The sequence below is a fragment of the Orycteropus afer genome, unplaced genomic scaffold (assembly GCF_000298275.1).
Source record: "Orycteropus afer afer isolate SDZICR_OR568_19922 unplaced genomic scaffold, OryAfe1.0 scaffold00136, whole genome shotgun sequence".
Lineage (NCBI taxonomy): Eukaryota > Metazoa > Chordata > Mammalia > Tubulidentata > Orycteropodidae > Orycteropus > Orycteropus afer.
In genome coordinates, this window is record NW_006921723.1 from 3398315 (window position 1) to 3418286 (window position 19972).

The 19972-nt window shown below is 52.0% G+C and overlaps 2 protein-coding genes across 2 annotated transcripts in view; one reads left to right on the forward strand and one right to left on the reverse strand.

The window, feature by feature from the left end:
• NCAN (neurocan) overlaps positions 1–9024 on the forward strand; it is a 28027-nt gene extending 19003 nt beyond the window's left edge. Inside the window, exons 11-17 of the mRNA XM_007945488.1 lie at positions 1468–1584; positions 2714–2827; positions 4474–4632; positions 5895–5977; positions 7062–7206; positions 8032–8214; positions 8879–9024. Of these exons, the coding sequence (XP_007943679.1) occupies positions 1468–1584; positions 2714–2827; positions 4474–4632; positions 5895–5977; positions 7062–7206; positions 8032–8214; positions 8879–9024 (947 nt within the window). The remainder of the gene's footprint in view (positions 1–1467; positions 1585–2713; positions 2828–4473; positions 4633–5894; positions 5978–7061; positions 7207–8031; positions 8215–8878) is intronic.
• A 5867-nt stretch (positions 9025–14891) lies between these two features.
• Positions 14892–19972, reverse strand: part of HAPLN4 (hyaluronan and proteoglycan link protein 4) — an 8258-nt gene continuing 3177 nt past the window's right edge. Inside the window, exons 2-6 of the mRNA XM_007945489.1 lie at positions 19203–19317; positions 18378–18495; positions 17741–18103; positions 15662–15985; positions 14892–15283 (exon numbers count right to left, since the gene is read on the reverse strand). Of these exons, the coding sequence (XP_007943680.1) occupies positions 14892–15283; positions 15662–15985; positions 17741–18103; positions 18378–18495; positions 19203–19317 (1312 nt within the window). The remainder of the gene's footprint in view (positions 15284–15661; positions 15986–17740; positions 18104–18377; positions 18496–19202; positions 19318–19972) is intronic.

The window sequence follows — 19972 nt, forward strand, 5'->3', positions numbered from 1 at the left end:
GGCACTCCTTCCTTCTTCATAGTCTGTCTTAGTCTGGAAGCTCTCCTAAGACCTGTTCACCTTGGGTGACCCTGCTGGTATTTGAAATATCAAGTGGCATAGCTTCCAGCATCACAGCAATATGCAAGCCACCACAGTGTGACAAACTGACAGACAAGTGCTGGAGAAAGGTATAGGGTTATATAAGATCTTGTGGACTGTAGTGAGGAACTTGTCTTTTATTCAGTGGGCTATGGGGAGCCATAGAGAGCTCTAGGCAGAGGAGGGACATGACCTGAACGGAGTTCACAAGCTCCCCCTGGCTGCTGTAGGGAGAACAGACTGTGGGGGGTGAATGTGGGATCCGGGAGACCAGAGAGGAGGTGACTGTTATTACTCAATTTCTTATGAGACCCAGGGCAAAGCAGACACAAATTCTAGGTTACAGGGGGTGGAGAGATAGCCTTAAACAAGATTACTGGAGACCTGGGGCCAGTTTTGGTCCTTGCCCTGTTCTATGTATGCCTTTGAGCCAGGCTCTGCCTCTGGGCCTTAGTTTTAGTGTCTGTGCAGTGGAAGGGCTGGGCAACAGTGGGGGCTCTTGCCAACTCTCCCAGGTTCTAGGGGAGGGACTTCTTTAGGGGTGGACACCATCCACCTGGGCATCTGGGCCCCTGAGGTGAGGAAGAAGACCCACCTGACTCCAGGTAAACCCAGCTAGGGGTGATGAGGGATAGGGACCCGCATTCTTTGATGCCTTCTGGGTGCCCAGTCCCATGCTTAGTGACAATGAGGCCCCCAAGAGGCCATAGGCTGATAGGGACAGATCTGGACACAGCAGAGCAGAGCAAGGGATGAACTATTTAATTCCTGTTTTTCACATAAGGCAACTGAAATTTAGAGAAGTTGAGTTACTTGTCGTGAGTGGCATGAGTGGCAGAGCTAGGACTTGAACCAGGCCTCTCTGACTCCGCAGCCCATGCTTTTAACCACTATAATCTTCCATCTCTGATACTATAACCACTAAGGTTGCACTATAGGTTGAACCACTATAATGAAGGAGGTGATGGTTCCCAATCTCCCTGGTGTTGTTCATACATCACCTAGAACCTTGTGTTTGTTTCTGTGCACCATACCACACCACACCACAAGAAGTTTAGTGACCAGCTAGGCATGTCTAGAAGGACACAAGTCAGGGAAGGACATAAACTCATGTTTCAGGAGAAGACTTCCTAAGAGAAGCTTCAGGAAGCCCTGATCAGTTCAGTCCAAGGCAGGGAAGCCTACAGATACTTTGGGGCAGTTCCTGGAAGGAATGAACTCCCCGTCACAGGAGGCATACAAGGAAAGTTGGTGACTACCTTACTAGAAATGTTGTAGAGAGGACCCCCACAGAAAAGAGTTTGATGAGCAGGGCTTTGGGGGCCTGGATTCTGAGAAGGCAAATGAGGTGGTCTGACCCCTTCCCACTGCCCATCTATTCCACAGACCCCTCTGACCCCTGCGAGAACAACCCATGCCTGCACGGAGGAACCTGTATGGCCAACGGCACCATGTATGGCTGTAGCTGTGATCAAGGCTTCGCTGGGGAGAACTGCGAGATTGGTGAGTGCCTCGGGCCTAGGACTTGATCCTGGATTTGTTCGACTCCAGAGCCCTGGGCTGTAATTCTCAACAACCACTGCCCTCCAGGACTTGGGATCACAAAACTCTGGCTTCGGATTCCCTTCTCCCTTCTCCTACTTCTTGGATCCAGCTAAATCAGTCCCATTTAGTACCGGAACCAAACCATCTGCCACAGCTGAGCTCTCTCATCCTGGGGGCAGTGACTCTGGTATGGTGCCTCCTGTTGCTACCAGTCAGGGGCAAGGAGGGGAAGAGAAAGGGGATGATGTGATCCAAGCCCCTCCCAGCTAAGAGCCCTAGGGTACCCTACCCTAGGGTGGGGAGGGGGGTATAGGTACTATCACCCAGAACTCTTCAATGCTAACCTCAAAGCCCATCACAGGAAATACCACTAATAATAGAATTATAACAATAAATATAAATGGCATAATATCTTAAGCTCTATGCATCATCTCATTGGCTCTCCCTTCACAACCATGCTACTAATTAAAGAATTCCAATAATAAATATAATCAATATAATTTATTGAGCTCTATGCATTGACTTACTACTTACAATGAACCTTGAAGGGGTTACTATTATTATCACCACTTTGCAAAGAAAGAAATTGAATGTCAGGGAAGGGCTGCAACTTGCCTAGTGTCTTAAGTGCCTCAAGCACCATCTATACAGGAATCAGTAGAAAAGAAGTTCAACTGATTAGCTATACCTAAAAACAGCTTTGTGACACTGTGCAAGTCCCTGCAAATGCTCTGGAACCCAGTATCCTGGGTACAAAACATTCTAAAAGGCCCTCCAGCTTTGGCATTCTATGGGTCTGTGTACAAGAGTATAACCTTCATTCTTTTGGAGTCATGTGGAACATTCTGCAGTGCTAACATTCTGGCCCTCATCTAGCCCAGTGGCATCTGCTCTCATTAATGCTAATTCATGTTAATTTTGTGAGGCTCTGCCTCCTTGGTGCGCAGAGCCATTGGGCCATCTGGGCAGACCAGTGCCTGATGCCCAGGATGGACGGCAAGGTCATGACCCTGTCTTCCACTTGGTTCCCTGTGGGGCTTGGAGCCAGGGGGATACTGACCCCTGACCCGGTCCTTCCTGCCTCCAGACATTGATGACTGCATCTGCAGCCCCTGTGAGAATGGAGGCACGTGCATTGATGAGGTCAACGGCTTTGTCTGCCTTTGTCTCCCCAGCTACGGGGGCAGCCTGTGTGAGAAAGGTGAGTCTCTAGCATGACATTGGAATGGCATAGGAGTGGGGTGGGGGCCCAGCACAGTCTTCCTTCACAAGTTCCTGGTTTCAGCCTTGGGCTGTGGATCTGACAGGAAGGAATTATTTTTAGGAAAAATTCATATAACGTACAATTAACCATTTTAAAGTGCACGCTTCATCAGCATTTAGCATATTCACAGTGTTGTGTACCCACCACTTCCATCTAGTTCCAGACATTTTCTAGAGACCTTCTACCCGTTAGTACTCATTCCGTATTCCTCCTCCCCAGCCTCTGGCAACCATAACTTGCTTCTCTATGGATTTCCCTATTTGGGACCTTTCAATGAAACAGAGTCAGATAATAGGTGGCCTTTGTGTCTGGGATCTTGGAGTCAGTGTAATGTTTTCAAGGTTCATGTTATAGCAGGTATCAGTGCTTTGTTCCTTTTCATGGTTGAATAATATTCCATTGTGTGGATGGACCACATTACATGTATCCATTCATCCACTGATGAATGTTTGGTTTCTTTCTGTTCATCAGCTATTGTGAATCATGCTGCAATGAACATTCATGTGAAAATATCTGTTTGAGTCCCTGTTTTTGATACTTCTGGGTATATACCCAGGAATGGAATTGCTGGGTCATGTGGTAACTATATTTAATGGTTTGAGGAACCGCCAAACTTTTTCACAGTGGCTGCCCTATTTTACATCCCCACCAGCAATGGATGAAAGTTCCTGTTTCTCCAAGAAGAGAAACAACACTTGTTATTTTCCTTTATTATTTTTGTTATATATCTTATTGTGGAAAACCCTCAATGAGATGGATTAACACAACAGCCACAACAATGGACTCACACATTCCAGTGACATGAAGGTGGCTCAGGACTAGCCAATGTTTGGTTCCGTTATACGTAAGGTCACTATGAGTCAGAGCTGACTCCGTGGCAACTAACAACAGTATTATTATTATTGCCATCCTGGTGGGTATGAAGTGATACCTCATCATGGTTTTGACTTGCATTTACCTGATGACTGATGGAGCTCTGGTGGTGCAGTGGTTAAGTCATTCGTTGCTCACCAAAAGGTCAAAACCACCAGCCACTCCATAGCAGAAAGATCAAGCAGTCTGCTTCCATGAAGATTTGCAGCCTTGGAAACCCCCTCGGGCAGTTCTGCTCTGTCCTCTAGGGTCGCTATGAATCAGTGTTGACTTGATGGCAGGGTTCTTTGTTTTGTTTTGGATGAGTGATGATGCTGAGCATCTTTCATGAACCTGTTGACCTGTGTATCTTCTTTAGAGAAATGTCTCTTGAAGCCCTTTGCCAGGAGTGAATTTTAAGGCCTTCCTGAGACCATTTCCTGTGGCCTCAGGCAAAGTGCATCTACCAGGTCTACAGAGGGGGTGGCCATTGTGGCCCCAGAGATCAGGGAAGGAGCTGTTAGCATTGGGACTAGAGATGATGGGTGTAATGATAAATCTCTTCCAGCAACAAAGAAAAGATGTTAATATGGGCGGGGGTGGTGAAAGACTGCAGGGGGCTCAGAGATGGGCAGTGGGGCAGAGGAGAGGGGCCACCTAGCCCCAAAGAGGTCTGGTGGGAATGCTGTGCTCTATAGCCAGCCCCTCTCATGTTTTTGTACCACCCCCAGACACAGAGGGCTGTGACCGTGGCTGGCACAAGTTTCAGGGCCACTGCTACCGCTATTTTGCCCATCGGCGGGCATGGGAGGATGCCGAGAGGGACTGCCGCCGCCGAGCCGGCCACCTGACCAGCATCCACTCGCCTGAGGAACACGCCTTCATTAACAGTAGGGACTTTGGCGGGGAGGGTCAACAGCCCATAGGGTAGGCAAGGGTAGAACCCACAGGCCCTCTGCCAGGGTCCCCCCACAGAGGCCTGAGGACATTACCTTTCTAAGCTGTGTGCTGTAGTGCAAGTCCCATCCACTTATTAATTCACCTTCTATTTTCTTATTAATTCACATATTTACTTGTTTCCTTCACTCACCACATAATTACTGAATGCCTGCTATGTGCCAGTCACTGTTCCAGGCACTGGAGACATCCACTCTGTCCTCAAGAAGTGACTTCTGGTAGGGGATAAAGACAAATGAGTAACTATTTAGTTACGTAAATCTGTAGTATAGTTTCAACCCATCCTAGGTGCCCTGCTAACAAATCAAACAGGGCCAGGGGATAGAGAGGGAGATGGAGGAGCACCTGTGGCGAGTGCGATGGGATGCAGAACACACTCTGCAGAGACCTAGGGGGAGGGCAGAGCCTGGCAGTAATGAAATCCAGCATTTATTGATTTATTCGTGAACCCTTCAGCTGGGGCTTGTCCCTGGTTTCATTCGTGTTCCCCGATCCCGTCCTTGTTAATCCTCTCATGGGTTCACTCCCCAGTTTACTCATTTCCTTTTCCTCAGTAGAATCAGATGTACTGCTCACTCACTCACCTCCACCCCTGCTCCTGACCCGGAGCTGACCCGGGGGTCTCTGGTCCCCTTACCACTCATATCTTCAAAGAGAGGACATGCCTTGAGTATTCCGTCCTTGGCCCGTTTATTGAAGCTATAAATCGTGGCAAGGCTGGGGCCTAATTCCAACCCTTTCTGTGATACCCCCAACCCCCAGGTAAGAGGGCAGGCAGATTCCTCGCCTGACTGGGGTTGGGGGATGGATGTGAGGATGTAGCATCCAGCCCACCCCCAAGGCTGGGGGAGGGTCTCAGGGTTCTCATACACCTCTCCTCTTCCAGCCTACCTTGAATGTTAGGGGAAGGGCTCAAGGTCCCCAATCCTCATTTTCCCCACCTCACTTCCAGCCCTTGTTTAAGACTGGAGGAGGAGCTCAAGATGCCCCCCACTACCACCTGCAGACCACCTCAAAAGTTGGGGGAATATCTTGGGATCCGAAATCCTCATGGCCCCTCATCGGGCCTCCAGCACACACCTGAGACTAGGGGATGGACCTGCCACCTTCCTCCTTGCCGCTCCCCCCACCTCCAGCCCAAACTGGAGGCTGGGCGGGGCTAGAGTCTCCAGTCCTCACGCCCTCCCATCCACAGGCTTCGGACATGAAAACACATGGATTGGCCTGAATGATAGGATCGTAGAGAGAGACTTCCAGTGGACAGACAACTCGGGGCTGGTGAGTAGCTGGAGAGTGGCTGGAGCTAGAGCAGGGTCCCTACCCTCAGGCAGCTGACAAGGACCCCATCTGGAATGGAGGAATCTGGCCTGAGCTGCCTGGGCTCTGCCATCAGGGCTTAGTTTACCCTCCTGTGCAAAGCAACCACAGGTAGATGTCACAGGTCCTGGTGGTTCTGAGATTGTGGAGCTGCTAAAAGGGCTCAGTGATGCCCAAATCATGCTTTAGCCCTGAGTTTCTCAGCCAGTTACTGAGGCTACAAACGTAGGACTTACTTCTTAGCTGTGTTCTCTCACGCATACCCATTCCTCTACACCTCACTGCCTGCGTGGCCACCATGACTGCTCACTTGGACCCTAGCAGTGGCTACTCACTGGCCTCTTGCCTCCTGCATGCCAGCAAGATCCTCCCCTGCCTCAAGTCCTCCCTGGTTCCCCATTTCCTCACATAAAAATGCACCTCCTTTCCTTGGCCACATGACCAAGAGTCTGCTCACTCTCTGGCCACACCCTGACTTGAGTTGAGCTCCACAGCCTCCACTCAGTTCCTTAAACAGGTCCCATAAGCCTCCACTTGGTTCCTCAGAAAGGCTCAGTCCTGCCTCTGAGCCTTTGCACATGCTGTTCCCTCTGCTTGGAACTCTGTTCCCTGCCTTGATCCTTCCTGTCCTTGAATCCTCAGCTCACCTGTCACCTTCCTCAGGGAAACCTTCCTCGACTTCCAGGGCTAGGCCACATTTTGTTCACAGGGCCAGGCACATAAAAGGTGCTTAACTCTTTGACAGTAACCTATGTAGAAAACAGGCTGTCATGATTTGGGGGGAAAATGAGGAAGCAAGAGAACCAGGGAGGAGGACACTGCAGTCTCTCAGCCAGAGGAGGGGGCTCCTCACCACAGTGCTGGGACCATGGTGGCTCAGACAATAGTGTCTTGGCCTGTGGTGGCAGTCAAAACAGTGCCTGTTTTAGAGATGGGAATACTGAGTCCCTGAGAGTTTCAGTGGTCTTGCCAGGTGACTCCCACAGCAACAGGGCCAGAACCAGAACCCCTGAGCACCCTTTCCCCTATAACCCCATTCCTGCAGCAATATGAGAACTGGAGAGAGAACCAGCCAGACAATTTCTTCGCGGGTGGGGAGGACTGTGTGGTGATGGTGGCACACGAGAGCGGACGCTGGAATGATGTTCCCTGCAACTATAACCTCCCTTACGTCTGTAAGAAGGGCACAGGTACATCCACTGTCCCTGTCCGCTCACGCCCTTTTGTTCTGCATTCAAGCTCACTGCTTCAGCCTTTTATGTAAGTTTATAAATGTAACAGTCAGCCCAGTGGAGTTGGTAAGATCTCCAATTCTCACTCTCCAGCAGGTGTGCCATTCCCTCCTGCCCTCACTAACTTTGTGAATTCTCAAACTTTTAAATCTTTGCTCATCTAATTGGCAAGAAATAGTATCTCATTGTTATTTTAATTTGCATATCTTTAATGATGAGTGAGACTTTGGCACTGATCATATGTTGATATGTCATTGGTGCTTATTTATTTTCCTATAACCTGCAAGGTTATCTCCTTTGCCTAATTTTCTATCGTGTTGTTGGTGTTATTGATTTGTAAGAATTCTTTACATATTAAGGCAATCATTTGAGCACATTCTCATGTTCATCTCTCTCTTATACTTTTGTTTGGTCTTGCTTCCATTTCTTTGCAATTTTCATTCCTTTTCTTTCTTTTGGTGAATGGGCTCAGTTGGTAACCAAAAGGCTGAAGGTTCGAGTCCACCCAGAGGTGCCCAGGAGGAAAGGCCTGGTGATCTAATTCTAAATAAAACTAGCCACTGAAAACCCTGTGGAATACACACATGGGGTCTCACTAAGTTCTTGTCTCTAAGGAACTCCTGGTTTGGGTGGAGACAGAGCCAGATACAGTCACTTCTAGCCCTCTGAGGTCAGGGTGGGGCAGAAGGGGCATCTGCTGAGTGTGTCATTACCACTGGGACAAGAAACCATCTTAGTCCCATACATGGCCACAGCCCTAACTGGACACCCCTCTGTCCCCAGTGCTGTGTGGGCCCCCTCCAGCAGTAGAGAATGCCTCACTCATTGGTGCCCACAAGGCCAAGTACAACGTTCATGCTACTGTCCGCTACCAATGCGATGAAGGTTTTGCCCAGCACCATGTGGCCACCATCCGGTGCCGGAGCAACGGCAAGTGGGATAGGCCCCAGATCATCTGTACCAAACGTAAGTGGCTCCCCACACTCCCATCACAAGTTTGTGGTGCTGTTGTTAGGTGCCGTTGAGTCGGCTCTGACTCATAGTGACCCTATATATACAACAGAACGAAACACTGCCCCTGAGCCATCATTGCAGCCACTGTGTTTTAGCTAGTTGTTATCAGCCACCATTGAGAGGCCCTGACTCAAGGTGACCCCATGCACAATGGAACGAAATGCTACCTGCTAGTGCACTGTCCCCATGATCGGCTGTGGATCTGAGCGTCGTGACCCGTAGAGCTTCACGGGCTGATTTTCAGAAGTTGATTTCCAGACTTTTCTGCCTGGTCCATCTTAGTCTACTATAATTCCTTCTTCATCGTAACCACCCACAAGCCCCCACTAACAGATAGGTGGGGCTACACATGAGGTACATTGGCTGGGAGCTGATCCCAAGTCTCCTGTCTGGAAGGTAAGAATTCTACCACTGAAACCCCAGTTGTCTGCAGTCTCTGATTAAAACATCTTATTAGTACACATCGATCTGGTAATATAGCCTTGCAGATAAGTGAGAATTTACCAGCCTTTCTGGAGTTTCTGCCACTTCCTCTTCCCAGAGGGGGCCCTCTGCATCAGGCCACCCCTTCCTACCACATTTTGTCTTGTCCCTGTCCTCCCTCACTTCCCTACAGCCAGACGGTACCATCGGATGCGGAGACACCACCACCACCACCAACACCACCACCAACATCACCACCACAAACAGCGCAAGGAGCGCAGAAAACACAAGAAACACCCCGTGGAGGACTGGGAGAAGGAGGAAGGGAATTTCTGCTGAGAAAGCAGGCAAAAGAAAGCACAACCACCCTCCCACGCCTCCTCTGGAGTCATCACCTGGGGAGAGAGAGCCCAGAGAGAAACAAGAGGGTCCTGAAGTCCCTGAGCCCCAAACCATATCCTCCCACCCCCACATAATCCTTTGTACAAAGTTCTTCTCTCCTCCTTATGTACACAAGGTCCTCTTGGCAGGTGTAGCTTTGTGTCTGAAAGTCAGTTCTCATCAGTCTGAACTCTGGGAAAGTTTCCCATCAGAGGGAAGCACAATCAGCAAATGACATTCTTTGTTCCAGTTTAGTCTTTTGTTTGCAAGGCCGATTGCCCATTATTGAAATAGGCTTTGATGAGGGTGCAGGAGAGTATGTTTGAAACCATATGAAGGAATCGCTTTTCACACCAGGGATTCAGGCTCAGTAAACTACTGGATGTCCTCAATCCCAGGCTGCAGCCTTTATTTAAGGTCACTGGCTTTGGGAATAGAAGACTAAACAGAAGCACACTGCTCGAACTTGCCAACTCCTCTTCCTTCACCCTGGACTTCGGCTGAAGTTCAGGTTTTTGTCTTGGTGGATAAACATAGTGTGGCAGTCCCATGTACGGAATTTTAGGAATGTTTTTAGGACAACCTCCTTCCGTGCCCTCAGAATTAGGGGTCAGAAAATCAGAGCAATATATAGGCAATGGAGGGAAAGTATATTGCTCACCCTCCCAGGTCTAGTCCAGTGCCGAGATGTGGTGGTTCTGCATATGTGTGAATCAAACACACAGATGAGAGGATGTTTGGGGCTTGAGGTGCCCTGATTTCTTCCCCCTCGATCTCTCAGGGAGACAAAGAACCTCTTTCCTGGACCAAGGAGGTGCCAAGCCTTCTAGCCCAGTCCCCATACTCATCTCTCAAGCAGACAGCAGTGGCGCCCTGTCCTGGGCCCAGCACCCACCTCCATCTCATCCTTATCACCAGCCCTTAACTGGCTGACTAGAAACACTTAAAACTTGAAGTAGAAACACCTGTCTGTGGTCATATTGTAGAGAGATGTGCAGTGTTCAACTGAAACATGTTTTTCTCTCAAAATTTTTATTTTTTAAGTAGGAAAGAACTTCTCTTGCCTTCCTTCCCAAATCTGCAACTAGTCAAAGGCCTCCCCCAGCCTTAGGCCAGGATCCAGCTCCCTAATGTGTTTTAGGCTTTTCCTTCATGCCCTTTATCTACTTTCAGTCCAGGTAAAATCTACATTAGTGTTGGAAACCACAGTGGAGAATGGCCTTTTGCAGGAAAGAAAAATAAGCCAATGCATGATCCACTAAGGGCTCAGTAAAGAAGTAACTGTGTTGACTAAGCCTGTATCCTTCCTGAGAAATAATAATCCTAGTTAACAATTATGAGTTGGTGCCTGCTAAAGACTTAACACATTATCTCCTTCAGTCATCTTAACAGACAAGTGACTTAGGGACCATCATTTTTCCATTTTACACATGAGGAATCTGAGACCTCTGTCAGACTCCAAACACCACTCTCTACATCAGGGAAGGGATTGGAACATTATCTCACACCCACTGGCAGACTGAGGAAATGATTGAGAAGCGCAGCCTGAACCCCCATATTGACCAAGGTGTTCAGTCTTCCCTGCTATAGATGTTATCCACCATATGGTTATTGTTGAGAAATGCCAGGGATTTAGGTTTTGTTGTCTTACTTTGATAATGCTTCTTGGTTTTTTAAAAATATGTAATAATAACAATAGCAGTAACAGCACATCTTTGATCATACATGTCACAAAAGAATTTTCCTTTGTTGGGGAGGGCTCGGGATGCAATTTTTGGGGTGGGGGCTGGGTTTATGCTCCCTGTCTTTGTCCCCCTGCACTCCTTGCTCTGCCTCCACCCCACTCCATGATAGGAGGGTGCTCTGGTCTTTTTTAAAGTGGGTGGTTCATCTTTTGATCTTTCACTTTGGGGTGTGTGTGTTTGCGTGTGCCACGTGTGTGGCATGCGTGTGAGTGTGTGTGTGCGTGCATAGCCTTGGGTTCTGCTGGTTTTGCTGTGAGCTGCAGTGTTCCGTGGGTCTGTGGTATCTGACACTGTGGATATTAATGTACTTCTTAAACATTTTAATAAAATTTTTTAACAGTTCAACCTGCCTGTCATCTCCAGACACCTCCATTCATTCATTCAGCGAGGATTTAATGAGCAGCTACTGTGAGCCATGAATCATGCTGGGTGCTGAGGCTATAGTGGTGAACAGGATGCTTGTGGCCCTAGGGGTGGTCAGGAAAGGCTGTCTAAAGTAGGTGATGGTGGGTGGGATCTAAAGGAGGAGGGGAGGAAAGGAAGAGTTTCTGGCAGAGAGAAGAGCAAAGGTGGAAAGGAGCATGGTGGCTCTTTTGAGAAACAGCAAGGAGCCCATCCTGGTTGGAGCTGAGTGACAGAAGCATAGAGGGGAGGGAGGGGAGGTGAGAGAAGCAGGTGATGGACCACTTAGGCCACATGGGCCACAGTGAAGAGTTCAGGCTCTATTCTAAAAGCAACACTGGCAAAAAAAAAAAATCAGCATGGTCAAAAGGTAATCGCCAAACTTGGTAACAGTTGTTCAAATCAGAGGTAAAGGATTAGTTGCTGTAATATATAAAGAGCATATCTTTGATCATACAAGTCACAATAAGGAACTGGGTGGCTTATAAGGATAGACATGTACTGTCTCACTGTTTTGGATACTGAGACCTGAAATCGGGGTGTCAGCCATGTGATTCCCCCTGGAGGCTTTCAAGCATCTGTTCCATGCTTCTCTCCCAGCTTCTGGTGGCTCCAGCAATCATGCTTCTGTTGTCACATGGTCATCTCCTCCCTGTCTCTTCTGTTTTTATAAGGATACCACTCATAGTGGATTAGAACCAACCCTACTCCAGTATGACCTCCTATTAACTGATACCATCTGCAAAGACCCTATTTTCCAACAAGGTCCCATTCACCAGTACTAGGGTTAGGACTTCAACATACCTTTTTTTTGGGGGGGGACACAATTCAACCCATCACCCATCCCTTACCATTCCCTATTTGAGGAAGCAGAGGCCCAGCTGGAGCCCTGGCAGCCTAACACAGGGGCTGGGCCCTGTCCACTTCAGAGGCGGGTCCAAGTTTCTAGAAGTTCTGTCCTGTGCAGTATTGGAGGAGGAGGAGTTACATGATCATCTCACTTCTACAACCAAATTGAGCTGTTAGATCTTGTTCTCTCATTTTATATCCCAGAAACTTTCCAATGCTCCTCTGCCCACACTTTTTCTCAACTCCAGGAAGAATTCACAGCCTTACTGTAAGTCAATCACCAGGTCTTTCTTTCTAGTCCATCTTAGTCTCGAAGCTCTGCTGAAGCCTGTTCAGCTCAGCATCACAGGAACAGATAAGCTTCCACTGATGGGTGGTGGCGAACCTGTGTCTCCTGCATGGAAGGTAAGAATTCTACTGCTGAACCACCAATGCCTTTCCCACTACCTGATGCCTTAAATGCCAAAACGTTGGGTGTTGAAGGGCACAATACCCCGCAGGGCTGAGAAAGGGCTCACCTCAGGGGTGGGGTGGGGTCTCAAGGTAGAGAATAAAGGCAGGATGGGGGAGGGGAGAGGACAGAGAAATGAGGAAGGTGAAGGGGATTCAGGAATGAAGAGACAGGCTCAGTAGCCCTATCATCACCAAGCATTCCTGGGAGGCATTTTGTCCACCAAAGTGCATTTATTAGGTAATTACCCACCGGCAGCCCCGTTTTCTCATTCATCAAAAGAAACAAAGATTTATTGAGCCTCTGCTATATTCATTGCACTCACAGGACCTCAGAACAGCTCTGGTTGGAGCCACGGTGCAGAAGAAGAAACAAGCTCAGAGGCTTTGTCACTTGGTCACAGAGCGAGCAAGAGGAGAAAGTGAACCCAAGTCTACCTGGTTCTAAAACCTAGGTGATTTCCCAGACATGGGTGTGACAGTAAGAATGGCTTCCAAAAGGATCCCAGCTGACTCCTGGTGAGACCTCAGAACTGGTTTCCCCATGGTTGGATGGTCTCTCCAGACATCTCCCCAAAGCTGGCTCTCAGCATCAGGAGTACTGCTGGGTCCTGGCCTCCTACCACAGATCACCCCCCTTAGACTCTGGAGCTGGGGGAAAATTTCAGGTTCAAGGACATCCCACACCCCACCCCACATATCTAAGAGGGAGAAGGGGGTTCACACAAGGAAGGAGAGGGGCTCAGTGGGAGGAAAGGGAGGCTCCTGCTCACACAGCTCTGGGGGCCAGGTCTGCCTGTTTTCTTCATCTGTACCATGGTGATGCCCATTTGGCGGGTGTTGCAAGGAGCTGAGAGTGGCGGGTGTCTCGTGCACAGCTGCTGTCTGGCAGGTAGTTAGCGTGCAGAAGGAGGGTGGCCAGTAGCCCAAGTCCAGCGCTGTCTGCGAAGGGCAGGGGCACACCCGGGGGACACCTGGATGAGGGGCGGCGGTCTGCAGCCCCAGTGGGAGGCACCCCTGACACCTGGCCCCCCATGAGAAGTTCCTGAGAGCAGGTGGGTGGCTGTCATGGGGAAGACAGTTGACAGTCTCCATGGTAACATCTTGATGGGGCCAGGGCCCTGTTGTTGACAGAAAGCCTAGGGGGACAGGTATTCTATTACCTCACACACCAGCTTTGGTATCCATGGCAATGGCTGTGGGATCCAAGTTACCTGGGGCAGAACTTGGAACCTGGTGAGATGCTGGGGTTGGGCCTGGAGGAAGGGCATCCTGTTTCCATAGTGAGGGGGAGGAACTGGAATGCTGGGTCACCTTGGGGGCAGCTGGGGGAAATGGAGCTTTAGGTCTCAAGGTGGGGGTAGGTGATATGGAAAAAACATAGTATCCATGGCTACAGCTGGGGGAGGGCAGTGCCATCTCCATGGATGTGACCACTGCAAGAAAGGGTGTGTGTCTAGGTGACAGGTACAGGCTGTGCTGGTCGCCTTGGTGACAGTGGGAAGCAGGTTAGCTGGTCTCCATAGCAACAGTGACATGAATCTTATGGGTCCATGGGCCCAAAGGTGTGGATGGTCTCTTTGGTGACAGCCGGGGAAGGGGATGCCAACCTCTAGGTGGGGCTGTTTCGCTCACCTTGCTGGGAGACACCTGAGGGGAGGGACTTGGCTGGTGGTCACAGAACCAGCTGGGGATGTGTCAATCCATCTTTACCAAGACAGCCAAGGAGGTATCCCAGAAACTGGAGGGAGTGGGGCTGTTCTCCAGAGTAACCTGGGGACATGACTTGTTACCCCAAATCCTTTGGAAACTTGTGGAGAAGATAAGGACCCAGTCTCCAGGTCACTGTTGGTGAGAGACCATCAGGGGTCCTTAGTCTTCAGGTGACCACCAGGGACATGGCCAGCTGGGAACCCTGAGGTTCTCATTTTCTCTCCAGGTGACCTGGATGGGGGAAGTCCAGTGTTCAGGTGACTGAAAGGGGATAGGTGACCAGTGCCCAGATGGTCCCAGGGGGTCTAGCATCCAGGTGACTGCAGGGCGGGTTTGTTTTTAAGTGACCTCGGGAGGCATGGCCAGACTTCAGAAGACCACATGGTTTTTCTGTAGGTCTCCAGAGGTCCTTAGGGGGTGCAGTCCGTCTCTCATGGAGAAAAGTCAGCATAGAGGGGTAATCTGATGGACCTCAAGGGGTGCGGTCAGTCTCCAGGGGACCGCAGCAGGGCATAGTCTCCATGAGACCTCAGCAACATGTTCGGTCACCAGGGACTGCAAGGGGCCTGGTCAGTCTCCAAGAACTGCAGGTGGCATGGCAAGCCTCCAGGTGACCCAGGGCACTTGGCCAGCCTCCAAGCGCCCCAGCTGCCCCACCTGTGGGGCCTAGACGCGCAGTGGGGTCCAGGCAGCGGGGTCTCGTGCTCCTCCCGCCCAACCGCCGCCACCCGCCCAGCCCCAGCCCCAGCCACCAGGCGCGGGGTCCGGCGCGCCTGGTGCGCGGTAGCAGTAGACTCCAAAGAGGCGGCGAGTGGCGTCAGGGAAGCCCAGGCTGCGTACGCCAGGCCGGCGGCCCCCGCAGCGCGCGCGCGGGTTCACGATAGGGTAGCGCGCGCTCCCGTCGGCCAGCCAGCCCGCCGTGCAGCGATCCAGCAGCTGCAGTTTCCATGCGGCGAACAGCTGTCCCACCTTGGCCACAGTCGCACCGCGTGCCGCGCACGCGCCCGCCGCCCCCGCGAAGGGCACAGGCCGCAGGGGCTTCAGGAAGAACACACGCCCTGAGGGGAATGGAGAGGCGGTCAAGGTCGCAACGGGTATCCCGGGGCAGGATCCAGGACCTCCTTGGCAGCATGGGATCCCGGCCTGGGGACTCAGGGACCCCCACGCATATTTGCATCCCTGGATCTCCGCTTCAGAGTCCAGGACCCCCTTTGCAGCCCAGAACCACAGTTTCGGAGTTCAGGACCTACACATCTGCAGGCTGAGACCCGGCCTTGGACAGGGCAGTTTTAGTGCCTGGCAGCGTTTCACAGCCAGGTCTCGGCCTGGATCAACTTAACTGGTCAGGACTGCTGTGGGCGGGAGAGGGCGTGCGCCGAGGGCGGGGCCTGGGCATGCCAAGGCGGGGCCTACTTGCGGGGGCGGGACCTACGCACCCGGGAGGTTGGACGTGAAACAGAAGGCGTCGTAGCGCTCCTCCGCGTTATGGCGGTAGCCGTAGTTGCGCACTCCCCCAGAGGTACCGTCGCCGGCCCCGGGGCTCGTAGCCCCGCCGCAAGGCTCCCGAGGATGGCTAACCGGGTACTGCACGGAACCGTCGCGGAGCCAGCCCGCGTTGCACCAGTCCAGGCCGTCGCGCCAGGCTGCGTGCAGCTGCTCAGCCGATGCCAGAATGCCGTCCTGTTCTGCGCACGCGCGCTGCGCCTCAGCGAAGGTCAGTTTGTAGCGGCCCCCACGGGGGTGGTAAGGGAAGACCACGCCTAGGGGGCGTAAAGGGGTAAGCCAGCATTCCCAGTCCTCCAGTACTCTCCTCAGTGGAGAAGACCGAGGCACAAAGAAGCAGGATGAGTCTTCTCCTGGTGTGGTCTCAGACCTGACTGTGCATTTACCCAACTCACATGCTCCTTGGCTCTTCTTAGCTTTAAGTCCGCGATTCTCGTAACCCTTCTCCTTAACACTCTTAATCATGTTCACCCCTTTTCCACCATCAGAGACCTTTGCTTATGTTCTCTCTACCTGGCTCATCTATTGAACTCCTACTCATCCTTCAAAACCCAGACCCCACAACCCTTCCCCATTCACTTCTATATGTTTTTCTCTGTGTTCCCCCAGCACTGGGTCCTTCCCTCAGGTTCAGCATTGATCTCTCAGAGTTGGAGTATCTGTGCCCAGTGCTGACTATTCCAGACTGGGGGCCTCTGTAAGGCTGACCCTGGGTGAAAACTCATTTGATCCCCAGAATCACTGGAGGCTATACTCATTGATTTCCCTTTCACCTTTCCATCTTTTGACCCTGGAACAGTGACCCTTATCAGACTCACAGTCAACTCAGTTCACCAAAATTCTGGCTGGCTGTGTTTGAGGGGCAGGATTTGGTGGTGAGCTGGGTATTCTCAGCAGACCAGGGCAAGGAAGACCTGGAGCCTGACAAACCTGGGTTCAAATCCCAGTTCTGCCACTCACAGGCATGTGGGCTGTGAAAGCTCGAACCTCTCAGAGCCAGTTCTCCATCTACAGGTAACAGTTCTCTCTCAGTTTTTGGAAATATTAAGTGAGAAAATTCAGAGAACTCTTTAATCATGCACCTAGTACACAAAAAACACCCATTAAAGGAGAGCTGCTGTTGCTGCATGGAGCTCTGGCTGGCACAGCGGTTAAAGCAGTCTGTTGCTAACCAAAAGGGCAGCTGTTGAAACTCACCAGCCACTCTATAGGAGAAAGATGAAGAAGTCTGCTTCTGTAAAGATTTACAGCCTTGGAAACCCTATGGGGCAGCTCTGTAGTATTGGCTATGAGTCAGAATCTACTTGATGGCAGTGGGTTTTAATGGGTTGCTGCAGCTACTGGTTGCTGCTACTGGTTTACTACTGTAATAAAGTTAAACTCTATCCTGGAATCTTTTAAGGCAAATGTGATGGGAGGGAATTCTTCAGATAGAAGGCATACCTACCAGCTTCACGGTCAGCCAATCAAAGCATCCTATTTCTCAGCTACAGTGATTGGCTCAGATGTGGGCACGTGATTCAAGATGGGCCAATGAGAGAGAACTCTGGGACTCTAGTTGAAGCTTTTTAGGAAAGTGCTAAGCTGGGAGCAAGGAGGTCTGGCATTAGTTTTTGGTTGCATAAGGAGATATCTGCCAGAAGGGGAAGCCCGCCCAGGAATCCAGACATGGTGTGACTCTTTGGATCTCATTGTCCTGAAAGGGTTTCTCACCCTTAATACTACTGACCTGTTGGATTAGATAAGTCTTTGCTGTGGGGGACTGTTCTGTGTATTGTAGGATGTTTGGCAGCATTCCTGGCTCACTAGATGCAAGTAGCAAAGACACCCCCCCACACACCATATAACAACTGAAAACATCTCCAGACATTGCCGGTGTCCCCTAGGGAGCAAAGTCACCCTGGTCAAGAATTAGTGCCCTACTCCATGAAGCCTCTAAATTCTTTCAAACCAGCTGCTGTGGTTTGTCGCTTTTCAGTTCCCCTCCATGCCCCTCCCCTTAGACTGGTCACCTTCCAAGTCCAGCTTGACCATGCCGGTGTCATCCTCCAGCTCATTGGTAACCTCGCACTCATAGCGCCCATAGTCCTGCAGCGTCACGTTTCGGAGCACCAGCGAGGCGTCCCCAGGCCCGTCGCCCTGCAGCTCGGCCCGCCCGCGGTAGCTGCCAAAGGCTCGGTGCTGGGGACCCAGCGCCACGAAGACATCCACGAAGGCTAGCGGGTCCACTACTTTAGTCCACTTCAGGCGGACGTCGTCGTGGCCGTGGGTGGTCGCCTCATAGTGGTAGCGGCAGGGCAGGACGATGGTGCCGCCTCGGTGGCTGACCACCTGCCCCGGTGCAGTCTGCACAACCACGGAGCCTGACTCGCCCTCTGCAGGCGACCAGAGCCGTGATCAGTGGAGTGGGACGGGGGTGGTGGTGGTGGTGGGGCAGGAGAGGGGACTTAGGGATGGCACGTAGGGGACCTGAAGGATAAAGGGGCTGGGAGGGGCGGCGGTGCAGAACTGGGAAGGGAGGAGGAACTGTCACCAGCAGTGACGCCCCACCTCCACAGCACACGGGGCGCTCACTCTAGGCCACAGTTTTGGGGGGGTCCAGGTCACAGCCCCTGTGAGACAAGACCCCATCCCGCGGCCCTGACTCACCGAGCACGTGCACGACCTTCTTCCGGCCACGTTGCGCCTCCGTGGCGCCTGCGAGTAGCAGGAGCCCCCAGGCAGCAGCCCAGAGCTTGCCCGGTCCAAGGGCCACTCGGGCACACACCTGGGAGACAGGGATGCACAGGTCGGCCCACTATGACTCTGTCGAAACTCCCAGCCTTTGCCTGGACTAGGCGCTCTGGCCGTCCTTCCCCAGAGCGGGGACCCCGTTACCGCTTAGCTTCCCAACCCAGTCGGGGTCTTGGAGGACTCCTTGGAGGAGAAAGCTGCAGACCCTCAGGTCTCCCAGTACCCTGACACCTAGGCCTGGGGCCGGGCCTCCCCCTCTCGCAGTCTTGCCCCGGGGTTCCCCCACCCCAGTCACTTGGAGCCCCGTCCCCTCTCTCTCTGGTCCTGGCCCGGGGCTGCGAAGGGAGGAGTTGGAGCCGCGGCAAGGTTATCCGTGCGCCAGGAGACTGCAGCAAACGGGGCCGGCGACGGGGGAGGGGACAGAGACGAAAAGAGCGAGATACGCGGAAGGGAGGAGAGGGCGAGAACAGTTCAGAAGACAGGGAGAGGCAGAGATAACGGAGAGAGGTCGAGAGGGAGAGAGACAAGGAGAAGAGGAAGAGACACAAGATACTGAGAGGGAGAGTGACACAGAAAGGGATAGAGGGGTAGGGAAAGGAGGGAAAAGGAAAGAGAAAGGGACGGAGCGAGGCAGACACAGGGAAAGAAACTCGGAGGGACTTAGATCCAGAGGCACAGACAGAATTTGGAGAGGGAGAGACTGAGACCCGCTCTTTATCTGTCCCCTGGCCCTCCACTCACCATCCTGCCCTGTCTGCACGCCCCTGCCGAGGCCCCCACACGCCCGGACTGCACTCCCCGAATGCCCAGGAAAGACTGGGCAGGTCTCTGCGTGCAGCGAAATCCCGGCGTCTGCCTGCAAGGGGAGGAGGGAGGCGGGGGTGGGGGGTGGGGGTGGCGTTAAAGGCAACGCAGGTGCACAAGCTCCACGGAGAGGTAGCCTAGGGCACAGGAAGAGGAAGGACGACCCTCCACAGTGCAGAACTAGGTCCCCACCCCTGCTGGCTGACCTTGGGCCAGTGAAGGAACTTCCCTGGGCCGGCCTTTAGGCATCTTTACGATGGAGGGAGGGGGAGTCTTCCCTCTGGGATATTCTGCCCTGTGTGGGCAAGGGGGCTGGGTGACCCGGAAAAGGGGCTTGGCCACAGGCAGGTTTGACTGTCATTGGGTGACGATCCCAGGGACCTTGGCTCTGGCACACAAAAGGTGCTCACTCTGCAGAGTAGGGGGCCCCCACGAGGATCACACACCCCGAAGAGATGGCCTGGGGTGAGGAGGGCTTGGTATGACAAATCCCAGCCTAACTCCGCTGGGCTCTCTGAGGGGCCTTCCAGATGCTTGGTTGTAAGCCTCACTTTCCACCTTGGGGAAGTGGGGTGCTGATTCTTTGGTGAGAATCCAATGGCTAGACATATAACCAAACAGTGTTTCTTTGCTATTCATAAGGTTTTCCCTGGCCAATTCTTTCAGAAGTGGACGGCCTCTTCCTTCTTCCTAGTCTGTCTCAGTCT